General features: G+C 37.1%; 1 protein-coding gene across 2 annotated transcripts in view; it reads left to right on the plus strand.

Moving 5' to 3' along the window:
• Positions 1-13,497, plus strand: part of LOC132097426 (bone morphogenetic protein 1-like) — a 74,468-nt gene that overhangs the window by 55,895 nt on the left and 5,076 nt on the right. The window contains exons 12-19 of one of the 2 annotated variants that reach the window (XM_059503130.1): positions 1,345-1,540; positions 1,774-1,899; positions 5,646-5,836; positions 7,598-7,778; positions 8,005-8,130; positions 11,069-11,196; positions 12,422-12,635; positions 12,952-13,202. In XM_059503130.1, coding sequence (XP_059359113.1) covers positions 1,345-1,540; positions 1,774-1,899; positions 5,646-5,836; positions 7,598-7,778; positions 8,005-8,130; positions 11,069-11,196; positions 12,422-12,635; positions 12,952-13,202 — 1,413 coding nt within the window. The remainder of the gene's footprint in view (positions 1-1,344; positions 1,541-1,773; positions 1,900-5,645; positions 5,837-7,597; positions 7,779-8,004; positions 8,131-11,068; positions 11,197-12,421; positions 12,636-12,951; positions 13,203-13,497) is intronic. The other variant, XM_059503131.1, reaches the window with a different exon arrangement.

Consider the following 13,497-nt stretch of genomic DNA (forward strand, 5'->3'; position numbering starts at 1 on the left):
TTTAACATTGACTCTAATGGCATTGCTAAAATGTAAAAGAAAGACCCTTACATCATTATATAATTATTTGATTATATAAACAGAGTACACTTAAAGGGATAGTTCACCCACAAATGAAAAATTTAATGTTTATCTGCTTACCCCAAGGGTATCCAAGATAAAGATGACTTTGTTTCTTCAGTTGAACACAAACAAAGATTTTTATCTCTAACCGTTGCTGTCTGTCAGTCATATAATGGAAGTGAACTGGAATCATGGCTTTGAGAGTCAAAAAAAACAAAACACATGAAGACAAAACTATCTGTCTGCGCAAGAAACTGAACAGCATTTATATTGCTTTTTAACTCTGATTCACAACAATGTCACACTGTCTTTAGCACGTTCTTACTAGCCATCACATGACGCGTCTTCTTTTATTTATTGCGGATCACAGACTTATAAGTGCATTACTGCCACCTATCTTTCAAATGGACCATTGACACTCTATCTACAGTCTCAATTAGGAGTGTCAGTGGTCCATTTGAGAGATAGGTGGCGGTAATGCAGTTATAAGTCTGCGATCCGCTGTAAAGCCGCCATTCGCCGGCTATTGAGAACGTGCTCAGGACAGTTCGGACATTGTGTGAACTAAATACTGTTCAGTTTCTTGCACAGACCGATTGTTTCGAGTCTTTACACATCAGTGTATTGTCATGAGCCACAGGGTTGCATTTGTTTTTTTTGTTTTGTTTTTTTTTTGGCTCTCAAAGCCGAGATTCCCATTCACTTCCATTATATGACTGATAGACCACAGCGGTTTGAGTTAAAAATCTCTGTGTGTGTTCTAGTGAAGAAACAAAGTAACCTACATCTTGGATGTCCTGGGGATAAGCAGATAAACATCAAATTTTCATTTTTGGGGTGAACTATCCCTTTAATACTGAGGATCTTTTTTTTTTTTTGTAATGACTATAGATTGTAACTTTAACTTAGTGCTTGTGTCATTCGTCTAGCTGACTCTGATTTTGTCATGTCATTGCATTGGCTCTGGGTTTGGTTTAGATTGTCTCTAAACAGCTGGTGTAAATAAACCCAAAACTCCCCATGATCTTTGTCTTTGGAAAGAAGAGATGTTGCAGATCTTTAAAAGAAAAGGGGGAAAACATTCCGCCTTGTTTCCACTTTATTTTTTTAAGATGTTCTAGACCTTGATGAAAAGGTTGGTTATGGTCACAGCTGGATACTATCAAATTTTAATGGCATGTCTTGCATTGAAAGAAAAGAAATGTTTTTCAGGTCTTTCAGGTTTAAATTTACTTTTTCCATTTCCTTTTTCTCCATTATCTTTCCTCTTTTTAATCCAAGATCGAGAGGCACGATAACTGTGCCTACGACTACCTGGAGGTTCGAGATGGGAACTCAGAAAACAGCCCGCTGTTGGGCAGATTCTGTGGTTATGACAAACCCGATGATATTAAATCCAGTTCCAACCAGCTCTGGATGAAATTTGTGTCTGACGGTTCTGTCAACAAGGCTGGATTTGCTGCTAATTTCTTCAAAGGTGAGGTGAACGTTTTTTGCTTCATGGTTTCATCTTGGATTTGATCTATGGAAATTGATTGGAGTGATGATTGGCATTATAGTTCAAAATTTAACATTATAGCTCAACATTTTTTTAAATTCAGGAATGCACATAAAATATTTGGACAGTAACCAACATGATGAAACATTAAAGGGAAAAAAATAGACTCCCTGATACTCAGAACTCAAGTTTTGATGTTCTTGTTGTTGCAGAAATGGACGAGTGCTCCAGACCCGACAACGGTCGCTGTGAGCAGCGCTGTGTCAACACGCTTGGTAGTTACAAGTGTGCCTGTGACCCTGGGTACGAACTGGCGGCAGACAAACGGAGTTGTGAGGGTTAGTATGTGAACAGTGCTGGATACAGGCCAGAGCCATATTTAAACTGTTTATGGCAGTATTGCGGGAAAGCTGTACATTCTCAGAAAAGTCTCAAAATAGGGCCCAATATTCTAATATAAAGTAATATAAGTGGTAGCATAAAGGAATGTTTTACCCATATTTTAAATTATGAATTGCGTTATAATTGTAATTGCATTTTAGGCTTAAAAAATGTTCTTAAACTTAATGGATAATACCCAGGCAGAAAATAACCTGTACATTTAAAATTTTTATATGGATTTGTCTTGCAGTATACAAACAAATAACGCTAACTCTGTGTTTGGTAATAAAGGCAAGTTTTAAGGCCTGTTCACACCAAGCACAATAACTATAAAGATAACGATAAAGATATAGTTCTAAAAATCGTTCTCAATATTACAGAATAGCAGAGTCCACACCACAACTATAACGATAAAGGCACAGAGAAACGATATCGTTGGAATCACTTTCAGAACGATTTTTTTTTCCCTGATGAACGATAAAACATTGCCAACCAATCAGAATCAATCCTGCTGTAATGAGCTCGAGAATTTAAAGCAGCAGACGCACGTCCGCTTAGAATACACAGACAATATCGTTCGCTGGTGTGGACGCTAATATCGTTATCTTTATAGCTATCTTTATAGTTATCGTTCTTGGTGTGAACGGGTCTTTAGGGCAAAGAAAGTTCAATTTCACATACATCTTCTTAAAAGGAGTCAAGAAATTTCTAAGAAACTAAAGTTCAATTCCTGAAAAATTCTTAAGTTCTCAAATATTTTCTTAAGAACGTGTATTTTTTTCATATGAAGAGTAAATGACAGGCTTTTGTGTTATCTGATTGTACAGCGGTTCTTGACAAAGACTTGCTAAACATCTCAAAGGCCAAGATGCGCTGGTTGCACATTAGCGTAATGATCAAAATCCTGATGAAAATTGTTGTAATTATAAAATTAAACACAAGGTCTGTTTTCAAAGTGTTGTTGAATTTCAAATTTAGCAAAAGGCACATTACACATAATTAACCAATCTTTCTTTACATTACTGATCAATAGTTTTTAGAGTATTTGTGCAGATTCCTAGTAATAATGTATTCTATAAGTAATGTTATGTTAGAAAGCTTAATATTTGAAAAGGCCCGAAAAATACATTCAATAAATCAATCAATTCAATTTAATATCCTACCTATGGGAATTTAAGACAATTTGAATGTTATACTAACATTAAGAGGTTATGTACAATAATTTTTTTAAATTTTTCACAAGAATTCAAATTTGTCATACAATATTCTGTATATATTTTAGTTAATTAGTTTAGCAGTTAAGAAGAATTTCGTTTTTTTAAGAATGTTTCGTGAATCATACTCTGTTTGTAATGTCATCACTCGGGATTGTAAAAATAAATAAATAGATTTCCAGAACTCATAGCCCCGCCGCAAAGTCACACCATTGGTTGAACCAGGGGAACCAGGGTTCTCAAAACAAACATCACTTTGATAGTTTTGATAGCATATTTACACTTTTTGGGGGAATCAACCTACAGAATGCTTACCTATGCATATTAGTCTGAGATAAAAAAAAAAAAGAAGCAATTATATATATATAAAATCACACTTTGCCTTAATTACTGAGTGCATGTTTTGAGCAGCCAGCTACACGGCCTCATTCTGCCTCTAGTGGACAGTCTGTGCTACTGCATCCTCTTAATTACTACCCCTGCTTGCGCTGTTGACATACCGCCGACATCTGCTTTGTGCTATTGGCTCGGGGCTGCCAGCAAGTTATGAGCACCTTCCTCACATTGACAGCAGGCTTGCCTGGCTTTCTTTGCCCTCCTCCGCACGATACTTACAAAACGCTGCTCTGTTTTCTGAGCGGATGGAAATTCTGCTGAAGTTTGAATCTTTTTATATCATATTCTTCTCAAACAAAGTGCTACAATACAGTTGGGGTTAAGGGTCAAAGCATTCTTAGGTACATTGTTGTCTCTCATTGTATCGTCGGCTAACGTCTGGATGTGTGAGGCAGTTGGTAGGACACCACGTACCCTGCGGCTGCTATATTGAGCAAAAGTGTTTTCGTTCAGACATGCACTGAGATGACTCAACAGCTCAATCGTGACAGACTGGAGCGATCGGAAAATGATTCTCCATTAGATAAAAGAAAGATTGGCCCAGCAAAGCTTCCCGGTGGCTATATTCATATCAGCAGTAAATCCCACATTATCATTATGACTGTGCTGCTTGTTCTCACAGAATAAATAGAGACTGATAGGGCTTAAATGTACATAAAGCTAAAACTTCAAGGCAAGTGCTGTCCAAAGGCTTCATGTGGGTAGCCATGGAAACATCTCTCCCCAAGCGCATGTGTTAGGTGGAAATCGCTGTAGGGAATCTGGTGAGTAATTTGGATAGTACTGAAAGTATGAAAGTAAACTACTCTTTCTTTCTGCTCGTGTTTGATTAGATACTAAGCCTGGGGTTGTTCCCTGTTTATTTTAATTAAAATGTTCTTGTTATTTTATATGTCAGCTTGATTAATTGAAAGTTTAAGAGTGCTTTGTAACCCAGGAATTTTGTGCATCATAAATGTAGAAGCTTTAGGGATTTTTTTTTTTTTTTTAAGGAGCTGTGTTGTACATTTTTTCATTTATTTTTTTAAACTCTTAAAATAGTGCCAACACCTTGTCACTGGGATAGTATCCTCAAAGAGACACTTTTGTACCAACAAAGGGTGCATAATTGTATAATAAGAGTAGATATTAATGCCTTAAGGGTATGTATTACTACTCTGACTTATTAATATGCACACTTTAAGGGTAAAAAAAAAAATTGTACAAAGGTAAAAAAAAAAAAAAAAAAAAAAAAGTCATTTCACCTACTGTATGAGACTTTTGTATGTCAATGAGCTCTGGTATAATTGGATAATTGCTTTGTATGTGCGGGGAAAAAAAGTGACAGCTCACACCAAAATGAAACTTCTGTCATCATTTACTTATTTAAGTCGTTCCAGACCTGTATGACTGTCTGTCTTCTGTGAAACAAATGTTGACAAATGTTTTATTGTTGTTTTGCACGTGCTACAATGAAAGTCATTGGAGTTCGATGTTGTTTAGACACCATAATCCTTAAAATCCATAAAATCCATAAAACTTTAGATGAGAAATGTTCAATTTTTGGGTGAACTACCCCTTTAAATATATATGCACAGTGATAGTGATCAGAGGGTATAAAGTATATTTGTTGATGCATCATGATTCCTTCTCAAACGATTCTTGATCGATCCACAGAAACAAAATAAACACACACGAGTGCCTTCAAATGAAGTTTAAAGACCAGGACAAAAATACTTTTTAAAGAAAACAACAACCGAACGTTCTACATAATAAACTCTGTCTATAAAGAGAACCTGAAGGGACAGTAAGCCATCTTAAAGTCACTTTTCTTAATCTGTTATTTGAAGTTATTAAGAATGATCAATCCAAGCACGTTCCTTTTTTGACCATGTACTTATCAAAATGTCATAACTTGATCTTCATGTGATGCTCAAATTCAGATCTGCTAATCAATAAATAGAAACAAGTATCCACCCCCCCACCCCCTTGAAAAGGCTTAGGAATCAGATCATTTCAAGAAATGTTGCGTGTGGACTGATGAACTGAAGTATTTCTTCATAATACATTAGTATCATTTGTCTTACAGTTCTTTTCTGTTGTCTTCTTCTCAGCTGCCTGTGGTGGTTTCATCACCAAGCTGAATGGGTCCATCACCAGTCCAGGCTGGCCCAAAGAGTATCCACCCAACAAGAACTGCATCTGGCAGCTGGTGGCGCCCACGCAGTACCGCATCACGCTGCTCTTCGACGTCTTCGAGACGGAGGGGAACGATGTGAGCACTAGGTTTTTGCCTCAGCGTGGGGTGGGTTTGTCTGGTTCATTTCAGCTCGATCTGTGTGAATCACCAAAGGGCTTTAGGGACTGACTTCTCCAAATTGCCTTCATGGTTTCTCACTTGTTCTTTGTTTATAGCTTTCGGCAGTTTTGCCCGGTGCAGCTCACGTGACTGAAGGGTAGTTTTCTGGCTTCGTGCATGTTTATCACAAAAAAAAAACACTCATAGTTTATAACAGAGCTATCCTGTAAGAGTTGCCATCTGTCTTTTTATACTTCATTATTTTAAATGTCACAAACTTCAATAGAAGCCGGTTGTATTGCATTAAAATAACAGCAATGTCATTACATCAGTGCTAAACAAGAAAAGTGATTTTGAGAAAGAAAATGATGCTGTTGGCTTAGGCTGGGTTTTTTAAATAGTTGTTAGACCTCTAAATTAGACGACACACTAAGACATGTTTAAAGCAGCTGTATGCTCTCCTGAGCATTTTATAGCTTTTGCCTTAATGGCGTACTATATAATTGCTGTATAAATTAAAGCTAGGAATGATTTGGGTTCATACAGGTTCTGCATCAGTGACGTTGCCAATTACCACTGAAAGTAATTATGACCACAAAAACGAATCTGTCTGCAGTAATGGATTTATATTGAAAGTCTACAGGGCAAGAACCTGCACAAAAATAACTTTTGCACAGTATGTGAAAGGATTACTTCTGTTTACATGGAGCAAACTCCAGCCACAGGAGTTGCGTTGGTATCATTTAACCAGACATTCATCCACTTACAATAGCTGCCCCACCATTAAAAGCATGATTTACGCACCGTATTTTTCGGACTATAACTCGCACCTGAGTATAAGTCGCATCAGTCCAAAAATACGTCATGATGAGGAAAAAAAACATATATAAGTCGCACTGGACTATAAGTCGTATTCATTTAGAACCAAGAGAAAACATTACTGTCTCCAGCCGTGAGAGGGCGCTCTATGTCTTCAGTGTAGACTACAGGAGAACTGAGCAGCATAGAGCACCCTCTCGCGGCTGTAGACGGTAATGATTTAACTAATAATGATTCATTTTTAGTTCATTTCTCTTGGTTCATGTCAAATTAATTTTGATAAATAAGTCGCACCTGACTAGAAGTCGCAGGACCAGCCAAACTATGAAAAAAAGTGTGACTTATAGTCCGGAAAATACGGTACTTAAATAGCACGTTTCGGTATAAGAATGCATGCAAGTGCTTCTTTTAAACTACAAGCCACCCCATAGACTTCTATTGTCAAGTGCATTACTGTGAATATGATTTATGTTTGTTTTGTCGATATTGTCTGTGTTAATGCTGTCAGTAGAGCTTAAATTTTATTGAACCTAGAACATTTCTTGTACTGGCTCTGCTTTAATAGAGGGAGGTGAGAATGGCTTCAGCTTTGTTGACTGCCAAAAACAACATAAGTGTAATGCTATACACTCATGTGTTGCAATCAAAATGAAAAGCTGTGAAAAGAATCAGTGGACTATTTAGAGCATTTTGTTCCACTTAAATGAAGGATCCATCCAGTTTCTCATCAAAACAAACATGACACTATTTTCCCATCTCTATTTTTGATTCAAACATTTACATTTATCAGATGTTTTTATCCAAAATAATAAATGCGAAAGAGAAAACAATACAGGTTATTCCACTATTTTATTTCCTTTCTTAAAAGAGCGTCATATGCTATGTTTTGATGCTGCTGACCAGCAGTGGTGGAAAGGTCTGACCCGTGTGTCGCTCTCTGCTGTGCAGGTGTGTAAATATGACTTTGTTGAGGTGAGAAGTGGTCTGTCTGCCGACTCCAGACTGCACGGGAAATTCTGCGGAGCTGAGAAACCAGAGGCCATCACCTCTCAGTACAACAACATGCGCATTGAGTTTAAATCTGACAACACCGTCTCCAAGAAGGGCTTCAAGGCCCAGTTCTTCTCAGGTTAGTTTATGCTGTGAAATAAAAATGTTAAATGTATAATATATACTGGAAAAAATATCTGATTGTAGCCTTTACTGAAAATGCATTTTGTTAGAATGCGTATAAAGTGTAATGCGTATAGGATTTATCTCATTAAAGTAGAATGATGTTCTTTTTTTTTTCCTAATCATCATGGGGGAAAAAGATTATCTGTGTGTTACTGAGATCTGGTGTTTTGTTCTCTCAGATAAAGATGAGTGCTCTAAGGAGAACGGTGGATGTCAGCATGAATGTGTGAACACCTTTGGCAGCTACAGTTGTCAGTGCAGAAGTGGCTTCGTCTTGCATGAAAACAAACATGACTGCAAGGAAGGTGAGAAACACACACACGCTTATATGTGAATATACACTATAGACAGTGTACCTTTGAAGTAACAGGCCATGTAAACTTGCTTAAAATCATGCCATATTGTTATGTAAAATGGTAGCAATATGATAAAATACGCCAGTGTTCAGTAAGTGATGAAATATGTTATTATTAACTGGATAACTCATCCAAAAAATTTAAATTGTCATCATTTACTCACCCTCGTATTGTTCCAAACCTGTGACATTTCTCTTGTGTGAGACACAAAAGGAGAGATGATGAAGAATGTTCATTCTGCTCTTTTCAGTACAATGATACTTCATTGTGTTCACAGCTATCAAGATTCAAAAAGGACATATAAGCACTATAAATGTACCAGAAATATGACGACATGACAATATAAGCTTCTTCTAAAGCAATATGATAGGAGGAACAAACTGAAAAGTAATAGTTTATTCCTTTAAAAATCTTTCCTTGAAGTAGCTCTCAAATCTCGTTCTTAATTCCACACATTCAAAACACAGCACATTTGGTAATGATGCACTCAAAATCCAGTGGCATTTTGAGATTTTAGCACTTTGAGCAACATGAGGAGAGTGAATAGTGACAGAATTGTAATTTTTGCATGAAAAATCTCTACTTTTTATAGCTTGACAGATATCCATAAATATATTAGCTTTGACTATGTTTCAAGTTAGAGTTGAAACTCTATTTTATAAAGAAAGAAAAAAACACAATCCTAGATTAGTTAGCCTATGTAAGCAGAAATTCTCTGTAAATTGCTTTAGGTTAGGTTTTGGCCAGAGGTGGAAAGTAACGAATTACATTTACTCGCGTTACTGTAATTGAGTAGCTTTTTTGTGTACTAATACTTTTTAAAGTAATTTTTTAAATCTGTAATTTTACTTTTACTTAAGTATATTTTGTTTGAAGTATTGTACTTCGCTACATTTTAAAACACATTAATTACTGAGTAAAAAAGAAAAAAAAAAATCGCTCCCTAGAAACTACGGCAGTAAATAATGGACAGGAGGGCAAACTGGCGCTAAAATCACAAGAAAGATGCAGACGGACAAAACAGGCGTTAGTGGTGCAGACACCGCAGAAAACGAAACCCCGTCACATTCTGAAGTTGAACTCGAAGGAAATGAAGTGAACCCCTGGCCATATGTATGCTCTATTATGCAGTGTAAACTGTACTTGCCTAGGAAGACCAAACTAGCAGCTTATAAAATCTCGACAAGACATCAACCCTTTGCAAGAATGTAGAGGTAAGCTAAATAATTGCATCGTTGCATTGGTGGTTAAAATGAAGCTTTGACATTTTAGCAAGAGGTTTTGCACAAATTAGCCAAAAGGACAGTGGTGAGGAGTGTGCTATTTTTGTTTTAATGATGTGCGCCCATTTATAGTGCGTTCTTTCACTGTGTGATTCAGTCTCCTAAAATGCATTTAGCATGATCACAAAATTGAAGATATAGGGGCAGAAAATTCACATATTTATATAATTTCATATATTAAATGAAAATCACACAAATAATGCCATCTTTTCCTCCAAAAATCATCATGAATATATACATACATATATATAACAGTTCAGTAAACATGTTAATTAAGAGACTTGCGTTTTAGACACCATATTGCCTTTTTTAGCTCTATTTCTACAACAGAAAATAATTCCAAACACAGCCACCAAACCACAGTTTTGCGTCTCTGAGCAACGTGACAGTGTTTCGTTCCTGAATGAATCAACCGTTTAAATGATTCGGTTCAATCGCAATGACTCACTTATTAACAGTGACTTGCTGACACATACTGGCCATTTTAATTTCACATTTAAAGTATCTTTTGATTTTTTTAAATAATTAATTTCTTATCATTTCAAATGATTATTCAACATTTTATGTCGTGTATATCAAAACATTATTCATGCATTTGTAACTGCAGGTTAAATGCATTCTTGTCCTGCACTAAACAGTGTAATACATCTAAATGCCACTTCCAATGAATCTTCTGCATTTCCTCTGCATTAAAAGATGAGTTTGTTGATACTGATTTGCCTGGTAACAGCCCAAATGTTTTATTATTCTAAATTACTGATTCCTTTAATTAAAAACAACTAGTTTGAGATTAATAGACCTATCCCAGGGGTGTCAAACTCAGTTCCTGGAGGGCCGTAGCCCTGCAGAGTTTAGTTCTAACCCTGCTCCAGCACACATATCATGTAGTTTTCAAATAAACCTAAATGATTAGATTAGCTGGATCAGGTGTATTTAATTAGGGTTATATCTAAACTGTGCAGGACTGTGGCCCTCCAGGAACTGAGTTTGACACCCCTTGGCCTGTCCCATTTTTGACTCCCTTCCACTGTTAAAATGTAACTAAGTAATTTTTACTCTGAGTAAATTTTAAATGAGCTACTTTTTACTTTTACTTGAGTAGATTTTTAGACTGGTACTTTTACTTGTACTTAAGTAAAATTTCATTAATGTAATGGTACTTTTACTTGAGTAGAATATTTTTGTACTCTTTCCACCTCTGGTTTTGGCAAGAGTTTTCTCAAATATATCAGAATTATGTGCTGTATGCCTGGAAGGTCACAGACGAACAGCAGTCTGGTTGTTTTATTTTCCCTATTAGCGCACAACTGCTCAGAAACCTTCACCATCGATTTCAGCTCACTGACACTAACTAGAGTCTGGATATTTTTAGAGAACGCCTTCCTCTTGTGGGCAGAAATAGAAAGAGAGTGGCAGTGCTTGGGAGAAACGAAAAAAAAAAGTTGTTTGAGGAGGTTGGGAAATGCATGGATCTGCGTGCCAAAAACGATGGTGATTCTCGTTGTCTGGAGTTTGAACGTTGCTCATATGATGAGTGTGAGCATGGGGCTGTTTGTATGGGTTTTTGAGTGCTGGACATCACGTGTTATTGGTATCTCTTTCAGCTGGCTGTGATCACGTTGTGAACAGCGTGAGCGGGATTATCACCAGCCCCAACTGGCCAGATAAATACCCCAGTAAGAAGACGTGCACCTGGGCCCTCTCCACCACCCAGGGACATCGGATCAAACTAGTATGTAATAGTACATCCCCTCTCCAGTCATATTTACCATCGTTGGGTAATGTACCGTCCAAACGGTCATTAGTTCAAAACAAAGCCCTGCAGAATAAGCTTGACCCCAGCATCAAGCCTTGCATCACCCTGTAAGGGTTTATTTTGCTATAAAGACCTGTAAATAAATTTAATTATGTCATTTTAAATTATTTATTTTAAGAAAAAAAGAGTCTGTGTATTGTTTGAGGTATGTAACTAGCGCAGCTTTATAGGAAATTGGTTTGTTTGGCACGTTTATACTCTATAGCATAATTATATAAGAATATTTGACTGCAGAATGCTGCGATTGACCAATCAGGATCAAGTATCCCTGAGAGCTGTGAATGAAAAAATCGTGTGTGCACAAATATTGTTTAGTAGCCCGATGTCTTCCTCAGCACTATTCTGTCATCAGTAACTCACCCTCCACTTATTCCAAAACTGTATGAGTTTCTTTCTTCTATTGAGCGTAAAATAATATATTTTGATGATTTTTTGAACAGTTGGCGGTAGCCATTGACATCAGTAGTATTTTTTCCCCATACTATGGAAGACAATGGTTGGTGACCAAAATGTTTGGTGACCAAAATGATAACCAAATAGTTAATGGCAACAGTACCAACATTTGAAGAGTATTGGTAAGCATTGGTAGCCATTGACTTCCATAGTATGGAAAAAAATACTATGGAAGTTAATGGCTACTGTCAACTGTTTGTTTACCAACATTCTTATAAAATACCCACATTTGTGCTCAACGGAATAAAGAAATCATACAGGTTAAGTACAAGTGAAGGGTGAGTAAATAAAACACAAAAGCAATGTCTATGTGAATGGCCCTTCACACAACACAGTTTTATATTCCACTTTTCTGTTTTTCCGTTTGTATTTCTATCTGAACATGCACTAGATGGACATGTTTGTTGCATCATCTCATGCATGCTCCACCGTCCTAAAAACACTATATTTCAAATTTTAAAAATGACTCCAGACAATCCTTTTTTTTAAAGTCCACTTGCACTCGGTCTCATGTTTTTAAATCCAAAAAAATATTCTTTTTGAATGGCCACTTAGAACATAACTGTCTACATAGACAACGAAGCAGCTCACTGGAACTCGATTTCAAAAGAAGTCTTGTTTCCCTGTTCACTATAATAGTGTATGGAGTGTCTGCCGTTCAAACGTTGACATGAGCCGTATTTTTCAGGCTTTCAATGAAATGGACATGGAGCCTCATCTGGAATGTGCTTATGACCATATTGAGATTTATGACGGTCGTGATGGGAAGGCCTCTAGCCTCGGACAGTACTGTGGCACAAAGAAGCCTCAACCGATCATATCCTCCGGCAACAAGATGTTCATCCGCTTCTTCTCTGATAACTCAGTACAGAAGAAAGGCTTCGAGGCTTCCCATACTGCAGGTGAGCACATCCATCTGTTAAATAAAGTACCACTAAATACTGCAATTACATGAAGTCTCATTTAATAAAACAATAACCTTGCAGCACTCTGTTGTGTCATTAACAACAGGCCATGGTAAAATCACTGAAGCACATGGTTCAAATGGCTTATTGCTTTTTTAAAAATGACACCAACGTTCAATAAATAATGACTTTTTCTAATATTAATAATTAAACCATTTCTGGTTATTAGGGACTATTGACTTGCAGTGATATGCTGAGATGCTGAATGCGCTGGTGAATTTCTTTCCCACGTTTTTTTCTTTCTCTTCTCCAGAGTGCGGAGGCCGTCTGAAAGCCGAGGTGAAAACTAAAGACCTCTACTCTCATGCCCAGTTTGGTGACAATAACTACCCCGGGGCGTCAGACTGTCAGTGGGTGATCACAGCAGAGAAGGGCTACGGCGTGGAGCTCATCTTCCAGACCTTCGAGATTGAGGAGGAGGCCGACTGTGGCTATGATTACATGGAGCTGTTTGATGGGGCGGACACCAAATCACCCAGACTAGGCCGCTACTGTGGATCAGGGGTAAAGCACAGGTTTAGATTTGCTAGATAAAATCACAAACATCAAAATGCTTCTGCATTTCATGTCAGAACCTGTAGAAACAACTTATTTCAAGGGGTATTTCGACGAAAATTAACCCTCATGACATTTCAAACCCATAAAACGCAAGTCTTTGAAACTCAGTTCATGATATCGTGAGAGATTTCTGCCTCTTCATTGAAAGTCACTTCTTCCTAAATTTTGACGCTCCAAAAAGATAATAGATCTTAAATGTCATCCATATAAATCAAGTGGTTCAGTCCAAGTCCTCTGAAGA

Source organism: Carassius carassius, chromosome 21, assembly GCF_963082965.1.
Source record: "Carassius carassius chromosome 21, fCarCar2.1, whole genome shotgun sequence".
Taxonomy (NCBI): Eukaryota; Metazoa; Chordata; class Actinopteri; order Cypriniformes; family Cyprinidae; genus Carassius; species Carassius carassius.